This window comes from Antrostomus carolinensis, unplaced genomic scaffold, assembly GCF_000700745.2.
Source record: "Antrostomus carolinensis isolate BGI_N321 unplaced genomic scaffold, ASM70074v2 scaffold4165, whole genome shotgun sequence".
Lineage (NCBI taxonomy): Eukaryota > Metazoa > Chordata > Aves > Caprimulgiformes > Caprimulgidae > Antrostomus > Antrostomus carolinensis.
The window spans coordinates 33,501-53,749 of record NW_010315547.1 but is presented as its reverse complement, the minus strand read 5'-3'; the positions used below and the strand labels follow the sequence as shown (position 1 = coordinate 53,749).

The following is a 20,249-nucleotide window of genomic DNA, read 5'->3' as shown; positions in this document are numbered from 1 at the left end:
GGACCTCTGTCTGGGTTGCCACATTTTTTTTTTACTTACAGCTTTATGCCATAAGAAGAAATACATGATATCTCAAAGAAAATCACACTACTTTTTGCCTTTCAACTATACTGCATGGCACCACACACATTTTCAAGACATAATTTCTCTCTATTTCACATCATACTGTAGGTAATGAATAGCTTTTTTTATCAAAGTTCACTGACAACCACAAATTTTTATGGTTGGTTGTTTTGGGGTGGTTTTTTTTTTTTTTATTCCTTCCCACAAGAGTCCTAGTTCCCTCATTGTCCACTCTAGGTACATATTATTTCTCATCTAGATCGTGGACTGGTGAAGAAACCTAAGCATGAACTGCCCAAACTAGAGTCTACACAAGTCCTGCAAGTATGGACATGAGATATATCAGCTTTTGTTCCTGGTCCACTACAGCCCTCCAAGGCAGACCTTGATCCTGGTCATGAGGACAGGACATGGTGGAGGACTCTAGGTCATACAAGTACAAGTATTAGAGTCGTCATACCAAAAGGCATTGATACTTCAACTACAGGCATGAAGCAATTCACGTGATTTGGCCTGACATCAGCATTCTCTGGCACAGCTCCCAGAGACCCTGTAACCATCTCTGCACATCACACCCTGCCAGGCATGGTTGGGTTTTTGGGTGGGTTTTTTTTGTTTTGGTTTGTTTTTTTTTTAACCAGCCTGTAGGGATTTGTAGGCTATACCCTGGGCTGCATTAAAAAAAAAAGCATACCCAGTAGGTTGAGGGAGGTGATTCTCCCTTTCTACTCTGCTCTGGTGAGATCCCACCTGGAGTACTGCATACAGCTCTGGGGGCCCCAGCACAAAAAAGAAATGGACCTGTTGGAGCGGGTCCAGAGGATGGCCACAAAAATATCATCATAGGGGAGGGCTGGAACACCTCTCCTATGAAGAAAAGCTGAAAGAGATGAGTTTGTCCAGCTTAGAGAAGAGAAGGCTCTGAGGATACCTTATTGCAACCTTTCAATATTTAAAAGGGGCCTATAAGAAAGATGTAGAGAGACTTTTTACCAAGTCCTGTAGTGACAGGACAAGGGGCTATGGTTTTAAACTGAAAGAGGATAGATTTAGATTGGACATAGAAAGAAAATTTTATGATGATGGTGGTGAGATACTGGAACAGGTTGCCAAGAGAAGTTGTGGATGCCCCATCACTGGAAGTATTCAGGGTCTAGTTGGATGGGGCTTTGAGCAACCTTGCATCCAGTGCAAGATGGCCCTGCCCACATCAGTGAGGTTGGACTGGATGATCTTTAAAGTCCCTTCCAACCCAAATAATTCTTTGATTTTATGATCAATGAAGGACTAAAAAATGTGAATAACCCTTCCCTCTCAATATGAATCTATTAGCCAATTAATAAACAATTGCTCCAGAGGAAACTGCATACACAACTGTATAGGTCAGTCAGCAACCACAGGCTTTACATTGCCACAGTGAAAATAAAACTGAGAATGATGATTATAAACAGATGAGAAACCAATAACACAATATAAATCAGAAAACTAAAGAGCAGCATGTAACATACAAGCAGGTATCAGGGATGAAAGAAGTCAATGCACAGATCAGAGATGAAGAAAAATAATGTCCAGAAAAAGAGCTACCAAGCTGCAGCAAATATGGCTGGATATCCCTGTGCTTTGAGTAGAATAGGAGGAGTAAGAAGCAACAGAAACATCTGGTATCTTTTAAAGGAATAAAAAAGAAGAAAAAGTAATCCATAAATAGTAATTTCAGGAGATTGTAAGGAATGACAAATTGAAGGTTGAAATTATAGCTGTTGCTAGAGTGCGAATTCATGATGACTAAATCTTTGTGTGAAAATTGCTACCAGAGAATGGATCAAAAGCAATAACAGAAAAATTATCACAACTGGGTATTAGAGGTGTAGTAAACATCTTATAGTCCTTGATAAATTCAGAGCTGCTTCAACACCAGATTTTAATGAAAGATACTCATCTGGCCAACAACATTAACAAGCTCCTACTGGTATGTCAGCACACACTGTAAATGAGGTCCTGAACAAAGGAAGAAAGCATACAATCAGATCAAGGCAGAAGGCTAACAACACTTGACAACAATAAACTTGGTTCAATAAGGGTGAAGGTGATTGCAGAAAATCTGAAGTCACAGTTAAAATACCAAAAAGGGCGAGCCTCTTGCTGTACCCAAAACTGTCTGCAGCACAGTGCCTCACAGCATGAGGACAGATGTAGCAGAGGTTAGGTCATCTGTCCAGCTAACTGAAGTCTGTCTCCCAGTAGACTGCTGCCACATTCACAATGAGAGTAAAACAGGCATGCAGTGGTGGCTCCCAAACTCTTGTCAGTGTATCACAGGTGGTAGGTTACAGCCTCATTGTGGTGCTAGAGGCCCTTAAGAGACTTTTCTTTCAGTAATTTGCCAAGTTACTTATTGATCTCATTCATACTTCCTTGTACCCAAAACATCCCTTGGCAATGAAATGTACAACAGACCATCCTAGAAGAGTATTTCATTTTGTTTTAATTATGTTGACTAATAATTTCACAGAGTACCTCTCATTCTCTGGATTCAGAGAAAGCGTTAATGATCATTCTCTATACAGCTTTTCTATGACACTGATTATTTGATATTTCTCTGTTACATCTCAACCATCTCTCTTTCCAAGAGGAACACTTTTTACCCAAGTATTCTAGAAAGGGTCAAACATTTCTACTTCTATATTTTTTTTCAGCTTAATATTCCTAATGTAAGGGCAAACACACAATCACTTTGATTCATTTTCTTAGGATATACAGAAGAAAGAGCACAAACTGTTCAGAAGCAGTTTCCTTCTAACAACACTGTGAGTAGAAAGGATATGTCCTAGCTGCATGTGCTGTTATGCAACTGTAACAGGCTGGAACATGGTCTCCTCACATTGGTTTTTGCAGTAGGAAATAGTACTTCTCTGGGACAATATAAAAGCATGTGCACTCTTCCAGTGAAGCTGCATGCAAGAAGTAGACTATGACTAAGTTTGGTCAGCTCCATTCTTTGGACTATACCAGTACAAGTCCAGAATTTCAACCTGACACTTATCAGTTAATGATTAGAGAAGACAGCAAAACTCCCACATTGAAGTTGATCTATGGAAATATTGACATTACAAACCCCACAAAAGTTTCTCTCTGAGTTGTTGTGAAATGTGATACAAGATCTAGAATCTGAGATTTCAATAGTTCTGATGCTCGTTATATAGGAAATGGAATTTGAAATTTTCTTACTTCAAGGATATTATAGCTGATGATGAAGCCTAGCAAGTCATTATCCTTTTTTAAATTAATATAAAGAGTATTCAGTCTACTATAACAAGTCCTGCTATGTTAATCATGTTTGTAATATAATTATCACCAGTAGAGATGCATGAAATAAAAACAATATATTCTGAAACTTCACAATTTGCCATAGCACAGGGTTTTTGTTTGAAACAGAACTCAAAACTACTTTAAAAATAGTTTGTAAAGCAGAATTATACCAAAAGGTCAATTTTTCTCTAGAACCTTCTTTTTTTTTATTACAGAAATGGCTGGGGGTACTGTATTGATCAATCTGCTCTCTTCTCAGGAAAGTAACTACAAGAAACACCTAGAATTGCAGAGATAACTGAAGAGTGATCTTTGTGATTCTGTTTCATTTGTTACAGAGCAGATTATCAGAATCTTCAAAGAAGAATCACTATCTCATCTCACTGACGAATGAAAAGGGAAGGAGGAGAGAGTGAGAAAGTAGGTACTGCCTATATCAGTGTGACCAGCTACCTGGTAGTACCTTAAATATATTTTTTAGGCCTTTCTGTCTCTCTTTTCAGATGAACAGTAAGAGTCTGGATGCAAATAATATATGTTTACTACACATGTATTTGACATCAAACCAATCTTATGTCAACGGCATGCAAAAACCATAATACAAGAAGTAGCTGGGTTTACTTAAGGAAAACCTATCACAGTCCTATAATCAAGGTTAGAAACTCAGCTGTAACTATATGCCTCCACAACTAATTACATGGCTAAAAGATAAGGGTAACTAAGACTAAAATGTGGTCAGAGTGAGATAATTTGCCTTTGAATTTGAAAATCACTGTAAGAAGATGTATAACATGCCCTATATCTCCATAATAGAAATGAAAAGATAAAAAGTGAAAATTAAATTAATATATTAAAAGACAAAACAATCACCTTAATCTAGTGTCTCAAAAATGAAGAAAACTTCCTTTAGATTCTTATCTGTCTTTAGACAAATTCTGCTGCTAAAAAATAAAGATGGCTCTTGATTTAGCACCATACAGGAAGTATACTTGAGGATTTATTACAACTAACACCTCACCCTTCCCATTTGAATGGCCATACAACTGATGTTGTCTTTGATGATATAGTCACAGATCACAAATAATACATTATTAGGGCTGTGACAAACATAGAAAACAATTTCAGAACTAATTTTCTCTTTCATCCAAAGTATTGTGAAATATATTCATTTTAGTAGCTATTTCTTTGGTAGTGACCCAAAGCTTCCTCTTCAACAGACAACAGCTGTTAGGGGTAAAATTTCCAAGGTGCCTGTCTAAGTTGGGACTGATGATGCTTGTAATGCTTTACTCAGTGAATACCATGTAGTAAAGTAAAACAAAGCAATCCTGAAGGCTGGCTTTCATTGCTTCATGTCTACAAGGGTAAGTGATCCTCAAAGATGTTTTCCACTATCTGATCTAGACATGATGCTCAGTGATTCTAATTAGAGAATGCCTCCCAGTTCAGCACTGGGTGGTTATAACTTCAGATCCTATTTGCTGAGGAACTTAAAAGGGAGATGGCATGTGGGAATCTGTAAGGGTTCTAGGATTTACAACAAGAAAAAAAAAACCAATGAAACAAACCTCCCTTCCCCCAGCTGTAGTCATATTGAACATTTCTAGTGGAAAGTGTCTCTGCTCATGGCAAGGGGGTTAGAACTAGGTGGTCTTTAAGGTCCCTTCCAACCCAAACCATTCTATGATTCTATGATTTCTACCTTGCAGAAATGCTACCTTCTAACTCACATCATCCTATGTAAAATCAAATTAAACAAAAGGAGACAACTAAGTTAATTCTTTTTGATACATTTACAACCCACACTAAAATGCCAACATCAAACATGTGAGAATGTCTGAAATAGGACTGCTCAGTGCTTATGCTTTGATAACTCAGCCTGAGTACAAGACGGGGGCATTCAGAACATCAGAAGAATGCAAGGACACAAGTCACATTTTACTTTAACAAAACAGAGGTCATTTTCAGGACAAAAAGTATTTTTTCCCCAAACTGAATATACAAAAAGCTTCCATATATAAAAAAAATTCTTTTTCTAACTCATGAGCAATGAATGGTGCAACCACTGTACCTGAAAACAGCATGTTAGACTGTCAAAGGTACAAATAGCAGTGTAAAAATCAAAGGGAAAAGGATCCACTGTGCTTCAGCTGTCTGTCTTTTCATGTTTGGTCACATTCCAGATCATTATACTTGGTTTAAAGTGCTGTGCAGGAATTTGAGAAATCTAATTTGCCCCATTATCAACATACTCAGGCATACATGTTTCACAATCAGGCCCTTAAAATACAAACTTTTTGGATTCTACACTGAGAAGAACATAAAAATAGCACAACAGTTACTAAAAATAGTAGCTGGAGAAAGAAGGTTGGCTGGTATTTGTGTTTGTAAAACAGTGATATTCTACATTCATAGAAATCAATATTCCATTACCTTCTAAGCTAATACCTAATTGATAATAAGAGTAAAATTATTAAAGTGTATTTAGTTGTTTACTTTTCTAAACCACTTATAAAAGAGGAAAATAGCAAAGGCATTTTATATCTACATAATTGCAATTTTATTTTGCATATAAGCTTCCTTCCATAAGCTAGTAATTTTCAATAAATTTCCATTATTTATTTTCTCCTCATCTTGTTTTTGTTTTTCACATTTAAAGGGATAAAGTTTTATATTTTAAGGGAAATGTAAGGGTTCATATATGATACTCAAACTACTAAAATTTTTTGTAATTGTACTCAGTATAGCATTAATAACCAATTGCATACTTAAACAGTGGAGTTGCATTTTCAAGTTACTTAACAGTCAAATTGAAAAAAATCTAGACAGAGCATTATAAAATAATCACAGAATATTGAACTCCTGTATGTATTATTTATACTTTGGGGTATCAAAGATCCATAACCATCTTTTTTTGCAGAGATACACACACATATTGCAGATGAGCAAAAAGTGAATTGGATAATATGGTTTGCAATATAGTAAAGTTGCCCTAGATATCATATGACAGACACAGAAGATATGTGATTTATATCATGATTAAAAGGAGACTACACAGCCCAAAAGGACTAAAATACAGAACTTTGTCATTGTTCACACAATATCATCATTTTCTTTTTCTGTATCCACAGAAATTTGAATGAATAGAGCAAGCTAAGACAGCTACATTTATCTAAGATATTAAAATAGAATCTTTGTACTTTCTTCTGAGGAGAAACTACTTCAGGTATTATGCTTATTCAAGGTAGATAAAATCAAACACTATTCATTATCAATATAAATAGGCTACCATGGATGGATTGTTATTTTACTACGTTTTCAAATGTTCTTTTAAGGAAAAGTCATGTAAGTAAACTTCTCAGGAAGATTAAAATAACTGTAGATAACTAAAAAGACAGGTACACTGAACAACCTATTCTTTTTCATGTTGAAACAAGTGTCCCATATAGTAAAAAGGAGTATCTTGAAAGGGAACATATTCTTATCCTGAAATTTATTTTTTTATAAAGTATAATTTATTGTTAATTATTAAATTCATAGCAGATTTCTGTGTTACAGCAGTTCTGAATTCAAAAGGGAAAATCTAGGTCACTAAAGCCGCAAAAATTTTGCAAATATGTGTATTTTGGACTGGTTTTGTTACTTGACTCTGTTAGTATTTAGAAATGCTTAATTTTTGGCTCAGAGAACTGCTTTTCTTTAATTTAAATAAATTACCTCTAAATTTCCCTTTTCACTTATCAAGCTATTCCTGTTCTGCTCACTGATGTCACATTTAACATTCTGAGGTCTACCAGACAAAAAAAAAGTCTTGTTAGCATTTTAGCATTATGTTGATACTATTTTACATTTTGGCAAAGGGTCTTGACAAAAAAAAAATGAGCACTCTCCTTCCAGGTAAATAACATACACAATTTTTAAAAGGTGAGAAAATAAATCAAGATTTGTAGCTGTAATTTACTATTATCATATCTTTCTCCAAATGATATTTGACTGTTGCCTTGCACCCAAATATTTTGGACCATTTTTTTTTTCTGACATTATATAATGAAAGATTAACATGTAACTCTGGAAAAGTACGGCATAGAGAAGAATATCCCTTTTAATAATCCTTTTTTCATGAACGAATCAAAATTTTGCCCAGCTGTCCTGTAGCAGATTCAGATAAGTTTGCTTCACCAAATGCTTGGAAAAAAAAAAAAAATAGCATCTACTTAAAATACCTCATGATCCTATTCAAAGCATTATAATAATGTGTTTTAGGGGGGGAAGTAAATTCCACAAGAAAAAATAAAAAAAAATCCTAGATATTTCCTAAAAAAATCTTGCAAATGTATTTCGAAGTCAGTTTGATCAGACAGTTACAAATAGCTTTGAGATTGCACAGTCCTTTACGTGTTCTAAGTGTTTTATGAGGCAGCAAATAAGCACTTGGCAACATAGAAGGATCATACCTGAAATGGCTTAGCGCTGCTGATGTGGAGTGTCTGTCTGATCCACCTGTTGCCTTGATTTCCAAACTTGTACCACAACAGCCATCCCTTTGTGTTACTCATGGTTCTCTGGAAGACTGACAGCTTGTAAACTTGCTTTCCAAACATATGATAATGAAAGCGGAAGATGCAGGTTCCATTGCCAGAAGGGTTGAAGAGAGGACTAAGCAAAACTGCTTTATCTTGGAATTGGTGTGGCTCAGAGGATTCCATGTAGATGTAGTGTCCCCTGGCTGTGCCTGTCGTGTGATCCTTCAATGGGCCTGTATTAACCGTGGGGGTTGGACCCTGTATTCTGATCCAGTCAAAGTCATCCTCAACATCCTGCTCCCAGTTGCACAGCCCATTTTCAAAGTTACACTGTAGGTCAGGATCTGAAATGTAAACAGAACACACTGTCAAGTGAAAGCAGTATCAAAAGGTGACTGTGCTTTAATATACTTTCATTAACTTTCTAACGTAATGAAAAAAAAAAATCATCTTTGCCTCCTTGCAAAAATTTATTTCTAATATTGATAAAAACACATCTTCAACTCCTTGCAAAAATTCACCTCTGAAGAATAAATACACACTGCCTGGACAAAAGAAAAAAATAATCTTTCCTTAATTACCTCTTCTTTCAATATATATCCGGCAATTTGGACATAATTAATTTACAGAACTGTGGAGAACATTTTATTATTCATAGTATTAAATTTATATATATTTATAATTAAAGCATTCAAAGTTCTGTAACTGAAATTTAGGTGAGTAAAGGATTTAAAACTGAGGTTAACTGGATGAAATAAACAACAGGATATAGTCTTGTAGGTATGTGTAATGAGTGACGTAATACATTTTTGCATGAAAGAAGTAGTCCTAAAAATGGGTTGTGTTTTAGATTTTTATTATCCTCAGTAGTAGTAGCTTGATAGCTTTATCAAACACAAATTCAAGAGAGGCATTTATAACACAATGCATTTTATTATTTAATACCAAGGCAAAATATATTGATTAGACTAATTACTTCTAATGTAAAAAAAGAAAAGTTGTTATCAAAGGTGGAGAACTTACATTTCATCTTTGCATCTGGTCTTCACAAACAGTAACTGACATAATAGCCAATTTTTTTTTTTTTTAAATTAAGCTGTTAATTTTTATGATGTTTAAAACTGCAAGTCATATAGTACTTTCTTACTATAGACCTCAAAATGGGTTGTAAAGGCAGACATTTTACATGTGTGAAAACTGAGATAGGCTGGAAAGCCTTCACTTTCTTTTAAATTCAGATCAGTTTTAAGTTTTTTTGCAGCAAATATCAGTGTAGGCTTGTATCCCCTCAAGCATGTAAAGTGTCCTCTGTTTCTCAGACTCATTATGATATGCATAATTCAGTTACTTCAGGATGTGATAAAGCAACCGCTAGTTAATTTTATTTTATATTAGTGTTCTTGAGTTCTTAAAATTGAGGAATGCGTGCTTTAGAGAGAAAATTATCAACAGCACCTTTCAGCACTGCAAGGTGACTGTCAAAGTGTGAACAACACATAGCTTTCCTCAGTTCTTACAAGTTCTTTCTTTAAAAGAGACAATTATGTCCAGCATGATTAATATATTCTAGTACAGATATTTTAATGTTTTCTAGGCAGAAAGAGTTCCAGGTCACAAAAAGAGATATACACTCCCCTCAGTCCACATAAGTCCTCCACTGTACTTCCATGAGTGTAATCAAAGACAGCACGTTAACCCAAATCAACTGGTAGACTGTGAATTCTCTCTTTTAAAATAAACTCATAAGGCATGTGTGTGTTTTACAAAAGTTAAAGAAATATTACTTGTTTGAATAAAGGAGAATGAATTACATTTACCCTCAATTGTAACTCATCATATGCATTTAAGTTAAAAATTTTCAGAGTGTTTCATAAGTAACTACTCAGTTGAATCATCACTGGCTGTGACATTGATAGGCTGTAACAGTACTGTGCTTTTTTTCTCCAAGAATGAATTTGGCAAGTAAATATTGGTTTGATATAAAGTAAGCAATAATGGAGAAAGTACTTACTACAGTTGTCTTCATCTGATCCATCCCCACAGTTATCCACAAGATCACAGACCAGTAAACTGTCAATACATGCTTTTGTGTCTCTGCACCAGAAATGATTAGGACTGTCACAACTCAACACTGGAGGTGGAAGAGCACAATTTTCAAATGCAATATCATCAATTGCTGAGACGCCGTCATAAAAACCCAGACTGATTTTATCAAGTGATAATTGGAAAGGATGTGGAAGGCGTCCAAGCTGAATGACTGCCTTCAACCATTGATTTCCCTCATTGTAATATGCCCTCCAAAGGACAGTAGGCTGTTTCAGCCCATCCACAAGCAACTGCATCTCTGCTGCTCCAACTGACTGTCCATAATTGTAATACCTAAAACGATTAAAAAAAAAAGTTAAGGTTGCAAATGATGAGTATGGATCACATCAAGTATAATGACTTTTCTATCATAGCTCTGTGAAATATAGGAAGTCCATAGTGCCTATTTCCAGTTTACCTGTAATTCAATCCACTTTCTGTATGATAGGGTAGGCTACTGTATCAGTTTCAGGCTCATTTCAAGAATTGAAGATTATGAGAAAATAAGCATACTCCATTAAGTTATAACTCACAATTTGAGAGACACGTTTGCTTTTATATTAAGCAATGAACACTGCTCACTCAGATGTATCATATGATTTTATAAATTTAATTAGATGCATAATTGTAAATTTTCAAGAAGGAAAAACAGAACACTTACTGAATGTAAAAGTACACCTTCCATTTATGTTAGTTAGTGTTAATATGCTGCCTTTTTATGGCATTTTTGGAGGATCTCAGAGCATTTAAAAAATCATAAATACTTAAGTGAGGAATTGTACAACAAAACAGAACCAGAAATAGAATCAACAGGTTGTAATTTCCAGACCTATACTCCAACTTCAAGTCTTGAATTTTCAATAAAAATATATTTCCTCTTCCTATGGCAAATGCATTTGACATTACTGAGAAAAACTGAATAATATCAAAGTCAGGCCAAACATTTATTTAAACAGTAGCACCACTTCTGAACTTACTAACAAATTATCACAGTTCACTTTTTTCTGTCCCTCTTTGACAAGATTACACAAAGACTAAGACAATAACTGAAAGAGGGTTTTTTTTGTTTGGTTGGTTGGTTGTTTTTTTTCCATGTATATAAAGAAAGGATTGGAAGCAAAGTTCCAAGTCTTGCACTGGAAGTTTTGCTTAAAGATGATACAATATAATCTTGTATACTGTAGGTGACTCCAGGAGCTACTAGATTTTTGGGTGGTTTCCTGTTCTTGAATGAAATTCTACATCATTTTCAAATTTACTTAACCAAAGTAGAAATGTCAAAAAAATTACTGTGGTATTTGTCTATCTATATGGAAACACAATCCCTTAATACCAGTTTGCTCAAAGCTTGATAACAAAAAGTCATCCCATATTTCAGTTCTGTTCTCCAAGTGCTTCAGCTTATTTCTATGTATTTTTTACAATGAAGAGTGTATGATTAAAGAATGAAAATAAATTAATATTGCAGAGGAAGGTGTGTCTGTTGCAAACTATAATCTTGATTTCAGTCCAAGAGAAACAATGTGAGATGATCCATTAATTTTAAATCTAAATTGTTACATACCAAAAGGACAATGAGCAATTTGATCCAGTTTGCCTGAACTTTGGGCTTCGTAGCCGAGCTACTTGTGAAATGCTGCTGCTGTTTTTCAGAATGAACATAAAATGACCTATCAAAGTAAAACAGAGAACAACTTTTCAGGTTGAAGAAAGAAAGGGTTTTTAAAGCATTCATGGCCTCCACTTTAAACCTGATTAAAGAGCAGGTATATCTATGCCACTCCTCTGTTTCTAAGCCTGGTTTGTATTACCTTCAGATGTGTTGTAGGTGTGATCCTTTGGAGGAGCTTGCTTCTGAAAAGCAGGAGCAAGAGCACTGCTGGAACTTCTTACCCAGTCAAAGTCATCTGCATTTGCAGTTTCAAACCAACCACAGCTCTCTCTTTCAAAGTCACATGCAGCAGCTGAAATGGGGAAAGAGACATTTCACTTTATTTCTGTGCATGTCATTACTAAACAAGCTTGGCAGTATGAAAAAGAAATAAAATGTTTCTAATACGTTACTGATATTCTAGGAAGAAGCATAGGAAAGGAGCTTTTGTTTCATAAACATTGAGTAATACACCAGTCCCACAGGAACAACCAAGCCATTGTTATATACAATGTACTTAGTAAAACAAGTCCTTCTCTCACAGGGCACTGTAGCCAAAGCATACAAAGCAGGTGAGGAGGCACTGACAACAGGCCTTGCAATTCTCATGTTACAAAACAGGAACACAGAACACACAAAGCAGTAACAAGCCTTCTGCAAGGTCTTTAGGGGAATCTATGTTGGACCCAGAAATCAAATCCCTTATTTCCTGAATCTCAGCGAGTATGCTAATGATAACAAAGATACAAGAATAGAGCAAGCTGGTAGAGCCTGAGTGAAATATTTTTATCCAAATGTAAATTATTTCATATTTATTTTATCTATAAAACCATATAATTATTCCTGATAATTCATACCATAAGTAGACAGGAAAAAAAAAACAAAACAAACAAACCCCAAGCTACAAAAGACAGAGCATGAGGGATGAATTGCAAAACGTCAGACAGAATACCAGGAATACCTTAGTGTTACCAGATTACTTTCCAGTCTAATCTTATTCCCTATTCCATCATCTTAATTATAAAGGTGGAAAAGTGAGTATTTAGACTCCACCAAGTGCACAGGATATAAACCTTAGAAATTATACTGTGCATTTTTACTGGGTTTGCATGGCAAGGTTTTGGTAGTGGGAGGGCTACACTATTGACTTGTAAGTGTTACTATTTGGTCAGAGAACAAAATCCTAGTACCTGAGTTTAAAGGCAATGGGAGAGCAATCCGGACTATCATAACCCAATAATATATAGAATGTCTAGGCACATTTTGAAGTAAAGTAAAAAAAACACAAAGTAAATCAAAAAAGAATAGTGTGTAATATGAATTTTAATATAAGTAACATGGGCAGGGAGGGAGTAAAGAAGTAAAAATTCTTCTCAGTGGTGCCCAGTGAAATGGGCAGAAGCAATAGATGCTAGATGTTATTGTTGTTGTACTGTAAGGGTGATCAAACACTGGAACAGGCTACCCTGAGCAGTTGTGTAGTCTCCATCCTTTGAGATATTCAGAACCCAATTATGTAAGGTCCTGGGCACTCTGCTCCGGTGAATCGTGCTTTAAGAAGGGAGGTTGAATTGGATGGTCTTCAGAGGTCCCTTCCTACCTCAGCTGTTCTATTGTAACAGCAGAACTTTTTCCCCATCTTCAGTCTGGCTCACAAGAGGAAATATATTCTGCCTAGTGAACATCTAACAGATATTCCTGGTTTTAGCTAAACAAAAAGTTACCTAATTAAAGAGAATGTAGTTTCCTAACTTAAGGTGCTATATATTTTGGATATAAATCTTTCTAAACAACTAAAACACTGGATAGCAGTGCTCTAGCCAAGAAAGACTGGATACTAAAACTCTAGAGATATTGCATGATTACAAATAGAAGCTTCAATTATTTATTTTATCTGCTAAAAGTAAAATAATTTTTTATTCATGTGAGCAACAACTCTCAAATTTCCTAACAAAAAAATGTAAAATATACGTATGGATTTTGCGTTGCATTAGCACCATGAAGAAGTTTATACTTTGTGATGCATAACACAGCACAGTCAGAAAATAATGTAAGGACCTTCTCTGCAATATTTCTGTTATTTGTGAGAATGCTAGAAATGACCATATTCTATTCAAAACAAACAAACAAACAAAACCTGAATATTGGCAACTCCTTTTGAAAATGCATACAGCTTTTATAGCATAATTGAAAGTTCAACGCAAAAGCAAACGACTCATTTTCAAAGAAGGAAAGGGTAGCCATGATTTCTTATGCAGAACAGTCAATTGAATGAATCAAAAAGATTTTTGAAGCTACGTATTAGAGGCCCTGAAGCATTTCCAAGATCTCTTCTGACTGTTCACTGCAGAGGGACTTCCAGATGCACTGCATCCCTCTAATTTCCTATACGTTAGTTTCCATGCAGAGAAAACCCAGGCAGGTATCCCAGGCAGGAGTCACAGCACATCCGAACAGAAAACATTGACACAGCCTAAATTATATATTTGACCATGTCTATGTACAGATGCTTTATTTACCAGTCCAGCTGTGGTATCTTAAGTATACAAAACATACAATTTGAACATGAGTGTGCAACCACTGCATTTTTAATGTTTTCTGTGTCACTGCTTCTCAAGTCTAATTGCAGGACCATCTACACTTTAAGAAGAGGCACCTTACACAGTGGGGCCACAAAATTTCCAAATTTGTACAAGTGTAATATATCTTCATCACATTTTTTTTTTAGTGTAATTTTGCATGTGTGAGAACATGTGTCGGAAAGTATGTGCACAAATTCTGTTTGGTTTAGTTTAGAATGGCTTCCTGAATCAGTTTCCAATATCTTACAGATTAAGATTTTATTCAGTATAACACTGTACCTGATATTTTGTATCTTAAGAGTTATAAAATAAAATGCTGCATTTTTAAGCAACACTTTCTACTAAATAATTAATCAAAAACATTTTTTCTGGTTTTAATGCTAAGGGGCAAGTAGTCGCTACAGAAAATAAAAGGGAAAAAAATTCAGAATGAAATCAAAATGAAGTAACTATTTCTCAAGAGCTTTTAGTGTTAATTAAATTACAGCTATGAAGTCATGAAAGCTTGGCAAATAGAACAAACTAATATAGTCACAGGAGCCTAACAACCTACATTTTTTAAATTTTAACTTACGGCACTTAGCTTCATCATGGTTATTTGAACAGTCAGGTGTAAAATCACAAAATTTGTCAGATGAAATGCATTGTCCATCCTCACATGAAAAGAGTCCCAGTGGACAGTAAAAAGATGAAGCATTGGCATCTGCAAATTCTACTTCCCCTTAAAAATCAGAAAGGAACATATAAATAAAACCACATATATATAAAATTCTAACAAGTACTTTTTGTCTTCTTTGAACATAGTAATGTACATGGCATATGGAACAGAGTATCACCTATGAAATGAACTAGATTATACCACCACTGACAAGAAACGCAGCTGATATTAATGTCTGATGCTTTTAAACTATATATTATTCTCCACAATATTCAAACATTTGTGTCAAAAATAATTAAAATTCCCTCAAAGTTACATGGCCAGGCTTCAGTTCAGAGGCGAGGTGCTGTGTACAGCAACTAGCCATTTGCCCCACAGTCAGGTGCAGGTCCTTCACAAAAACTCTGCCGTTGCAGTGGTTTCTCTGTGTTCAGTTCACAACAAAAATTCTGAGAAGCCATGAATTTGATGTTGTATTGCTACTAGCTTGTACTTCAAACTACACATTAGAAAACACCCAAAATTCAATGAACAGGGAAACAAAAAGCCAAGGACTACTGTTATTTCCTTTAGTAGGTTTCTGGAAAGTGCACAAGTGAGAGGAACAACATGCAGCTTTTAACTTTTATGTTTAACTTAGCTTATTTCTATACTCGTACTGTTCTCCAGACAAATCTTTTTTTTTAAAAAGCCCTCCCTTTTAAAAGTAATATCTTCATGGCTGATGGATGGGTAAATAGATAAGTTATAGGGAAAAATAATTAAAGAAAATTAATTTTTCTTCAAATATCTAGCTACCATCAATCAAACTGTATATAGGGATCAGAGAAGTCTTAAATCAAAACTGAAGTTTTCTCTTATGCTTTTAAATTTTCCAGTAAAGAAATTCAGATACGTGCTGGGTATAACACATCAGTATTACCACTGTGTGCATGGTGCCCATGCCATTTTAGAAAAGTAGTCACTGACATTCAAGAGGACCAGAAGCAGCAGTTTGACAGAAGGTTACAGTTATTTTATATTTCCATCCATTTGCACTTCAAGATTACAGAGTGCAGGTATACACTTGGGCACACACTATATGATAGGCATTTGACAGTAAGGATAGGAGCACCCTCTTGCCCTAACGATGATTTGACTCTGCATCCAGGTGTGAATGTGGGCAGGTAATATGTAGTAAGTTGTATATGGAAATTCCCACCATAGATTACTTCACAGAACTAGTGCAAACTACTTATAGCAGCTAGTGTGTAACAGGATGAGTCTTCATTATAGATGATTGATTACAGCAGATGGAATTTTCCTCAGATTATCCCATACTTTCTTAATGGTATCTTCCAGTTGTCAGTCCAATCACCATCATATATAGTAGACACTGGGGAAAATGTACTGAAAACGACAGAACTTGCCTTCACTTTCTTGGCTGACACTCGGAAGTGATTTATTCACAGCTCTGCATTCCTCTGTTATACTGATGTCATCAACAGCAACAGTAGCATTTGTTGTAAGAATGGTAGCTCGTAAAATAATCTGTAAAGACAAAAAAATAAATTAGCTTTTTAAAGGTGGCATGATAGAAAGACACATTTTGTAACTTATTACATCTGCTCAGGAAGTAAATACTGCCTACAGTCAACTCTGAATATCATCCATCAAATAATACAATTGAGATTTGATCAAAATCAGAAATTTGCTCAACTATTAAAGCCATAACTACCTTTACTTATAGAAAACTATGCAACCCATATGACCTTGTTTCAAACTAAACTGGTAAAAGCCATCACTCTAATGAACAGTCTTCCTTTTAAAATGAGCTATTCAGGGTTACCAAATATGATGATTTACAACTCCATTTAACTGTGTTCATCTATACTATGCCAGCTGAAGTCAACAAAGTGGTACAGTAAATGTAGGGATTGTAAGGATGCATTTGTAAATATAAGGAAATATTCAGAAGATCATAAAAGGAAGTAAAGTTCAGTCATAGCTCACCAATAGTGAGAACTGAGCGCTCTTTCTTTAAAACTATTTTATAGATGAGACAAAATGAAGAGACCAGAATTGGAATTTTGGTTTGCTGAATACTTATATTTGACCTTCCGGTTTTTCTAACAGTTTCTTTCTATGTTTTAGTGACGTGTAGCAGCCTGAGATTATGTAAATTGTTTCTGTTGATCATTGCTGCAAACAGAAATACCTGCACTTCTCCTGCCTTTACCCGACATAATTAGGTTCTCACTCTGATTTAATAGCAAGTTTTAATAGCAAGTTCATTTTCTAAAAGCTACTGCACTATTAGTACTTGATTTTTATTACAAAAAAGGTTATTCTAATGTATACAATACTGAAACAATGGTGATGTTCTTTAATAACTACATCTGTTGAAAGAGCTGGATGGAATTTTTTTTTTTTTATATATGAGCACTAAAGAATAGAAGTTCTCTTTTTATATTTCTTTAAAAAAGTAAATTAATTCTAAAGGCAAGATTAGAGTAACTTTTTGAAAGCAATATAAATGTAATTTCTAATTACCTGAAAAGGTAAGTCCTCAGCTGCACTTTCTACAGGTATATTCACTTTTGTCCACTGCATCTTAGGCAATCCTGAAATGTCATGCAATTTTTCCAAACTTCCACCCAATGCAGTTCTCTTAAAGACAGAAAGCTGGGAATCCTGAGATAACCGGTACCAAAATCTTACCTGTTGAAAGAACCTTTTTAATGAAACACTTCAAAAACTATATCATCAATCTGCAATAAATTCAATACCAACTCATATATGTACATTATAATACAGAATGACATGATAAGTCTAAACACAGCCTTGGCATAAAAGAAAGAGATGCATGAAACTATACCATGTTGAGGAGCAGTATTATGCCCAAAGATAAAGCCATAATTAAAAGTAAAGCTTATTTTTAAAACTTACTTTTAACTTGTATCTATCAACTGATGCAGACCAAGTTATATGACCTCCCTTAACTCTTTTTAGCTTAGTAAGGACTTAGGAACTTCTCAAAGGTTATTTTTCTTCACAAATGCTGAATATAGGACAGCTTCATAAGTATGTTAATCTCAGAAGTGCAACAGTCGAGCTACTTATATGAAAAAAAACCCTTATAATCTCCTGAAACAAGTGGATTGACAAAATAAATAGGAAATAAAACAATGACTTTAGATGGATGAGGCTACAAAAAACTGCTTGCCAAGCAGAAAAGATCAGAAAACAGTGAGAATCCCAGTTCAGTATGCTTCCCCTGCAATACAATGTAAACCTGATGCACTGGGGGAAGAAGGGGGTGTTGGTGTTTGGGGGTTTTTTTGTTTTTGTTGTTGTTTAAAATACTACCCATACAAAAATTCAGCTGAGAACTGTAGGGAAGAAATAAGGTTTTCAAAGATTTTTTTTTCATTTCCCCGATTTCTTCCGTCTTCTTCACACACAGAAAGACTAAAATTATAAAATAACTCTTCCCACCCAGTTCTCTGCCCATCATTGTGTTCTTACAGTGTGAATCTTGGATCATCAGACTACAGAAAGAAAGCTTCCTTTTAGTTTTTCACATTTTATCAGCTTTTAAACAGAGCAAAAGATACAGATTTTTTGGGGCTAACAGCCAAATGAAATTTAAGTATTTTTTTGCAAGACAATAACAAATGCAAGAAAACCTATCTTTAGCCTCAGGCCAATCACAGATGCATGTCTCAGCCAGCTTTCAGTTACACATGAAACAAAGTCTTTTATTTGAGCAAGATAGATGACACAATAGGCTCTACAGGTCATGGAAAAATGTTATATTATGGATTGTAAGAGGCGAACAGTCTTAGAGCGGTGGTGTAATTTTTACTTATTTTAATTTATTGTGAATTTACACAAACTTCAAATCACTGTTTGGGCTACTGAGAAAAAAAGAAAACAAAACCACACTTGAGCAAACACCTTTCCTCCCCCTTCCCCAGACCAGTTTAAATCAAACACTTACCTTGTCCCCTTCCTAGTCTTAATTTCCCTAATTTTTGCTGCAGGTTATACTCAGTCTGGCCTAATTCCTTTGGTGAGGCAACAAGTGGAGCAGGAGGTTGGGCATGTGAGCAATGGGTTCTTTCTGGTACACCCTGGTTCCACTCCTCTGCTCACTGCTTCTTAATCTTCTTCCCCTGCTTCAGCTCAGGGTTTTGACAGCCCATCCCAGCATGTTCCCATCCTAGCATGTGTTACCCACAGCCACAGTCCCTTGCAGGTTTCTCTATCGCAGCATGGGCCACCCACAGCTGCAGTCCTCTCAAAGCAGTACCTCCTTCAACATGGACCACCTCCTTCTGTGAGTGTGTCTCCAGCCATGACCCCAACAATATCCCCTTCCACATGTCTCCTCCTTGTTTTTCCCCAAGACATCTATTTTATAAATTTATTTATTACTTTCAAGGGAAGTGGTAGTTTAAGAGTTACCGGACTCTGAGAGGAGTCTTTTCTTCAATAAATTATCATATTAGCATCTCTGTTAAAGGTGTAGACCCTCAGAGTGCCGAAGAAGCTGAAGAACAGGATTGTTGAATTTGAGAACTCCTTATGTTCAGACCATTGACTAATAATTTGAAAATCATCATGGGATCATTAAAGGATTCACTGCCTTTCAATTCTGGCCCTGAATTTAATCTGTAAATTTGGCAAACACAGCAAAGACCCTACATCTGCCATGTATGAAGGGGGAGTTTCTTTTTGCTCATGTTACATCATATAAGGTAGATCAGTGATTACTGGAGGAATTACTCATTACAACACGCTGTTACTTTTTAATATCTTCTGGCTTCATGGCTGGTGGACTTCATCTCTCAATTTCCCATAGGGTTTCTCAAGATTTATTACCACATTGAAATACTTTCATGTAACTCTTTTTCCCCACTAGAAAGCTTAAGGAATACAAAGCAACAGGTATACAAATACTTTTCGAAAAGAGCTGTTTAAGAACTATACCTTAAACAATCTAGATGTAAGGTTTACGCTTATAAAACAGCTTTTCAAACAAATTTGTGTTCTCATTACATAAGAAATAAAATTACCCTCCCTCTCTATGTTCTACTTTACAACAACTACTCTGTCCATCGAAGAGCCATAAACAGGGGACTAGCTAGGACTAGAAATTTGCTTCTACAAGTCCAAAAACTTGAGCTAAATGAAGATGTTTCTTAGCTGGCATCTACAGAAAGACTCAGCTACAAGAAGCTGGAAAAAGAGGTTACTTCTAGGCTTGAATTAGCTAGCAAGGCACAATATAAAAATGTTATCCCTCGACTCCAATTTTTTTTTTTTTTAAACAAACAAACAAACAACTGGAGCCAAAGAAACTTGTAAAGCTATTAATAAACATACATCTCTCT

At 35.4% G+C, this 20,249-nt stretch overlaps 1 protein-coding gene across 1 annotated transcript in view; it reads right to left on the bottom strand.

Annotated features, from left to right (window-relative positions):
• Nucleotides 1-7,820: 7,820 nt before the first annotated feature.
• Nucleotides 7,821-20,249, bottom strand: part of MALRD1 (MAM and LDL receptor class A domain containing 1) — a gene marked incomplete at its 5' end in the record, with an annotated part of 42,762 nt that continues 30,333 nt past the window's right edge. The window contains 6 exons of the mRNA XM_010167976.1: nucleotides 7,821-8,239; nucleotides 9,907-10,274; nucleotides 11,545-11,650; nucleotides 11,792-11,944; nucleotides 16,281-16,401; nucleotides 17,404-17,571. Coding sequence (XP_010166278.1) covers nucleotides 7,821-8,239; nucleotides 9,907-10,274; nucleotides 11,545-11,650; nucleotides 11,792-11,944; nucleotides 16,281-16,401; nucleotides 17,404-17,571 — 1,335 coding nt within the window. The remainder of the gene's footprint in view (nucleotides 8,240-9,906; nucleotides 10,275-11,544; nucleotides 11,651-11,791; nucleotides 11,945-16,280; nucleotides 16,402-17,403; nucleotides 17,572-20,249) is intronic.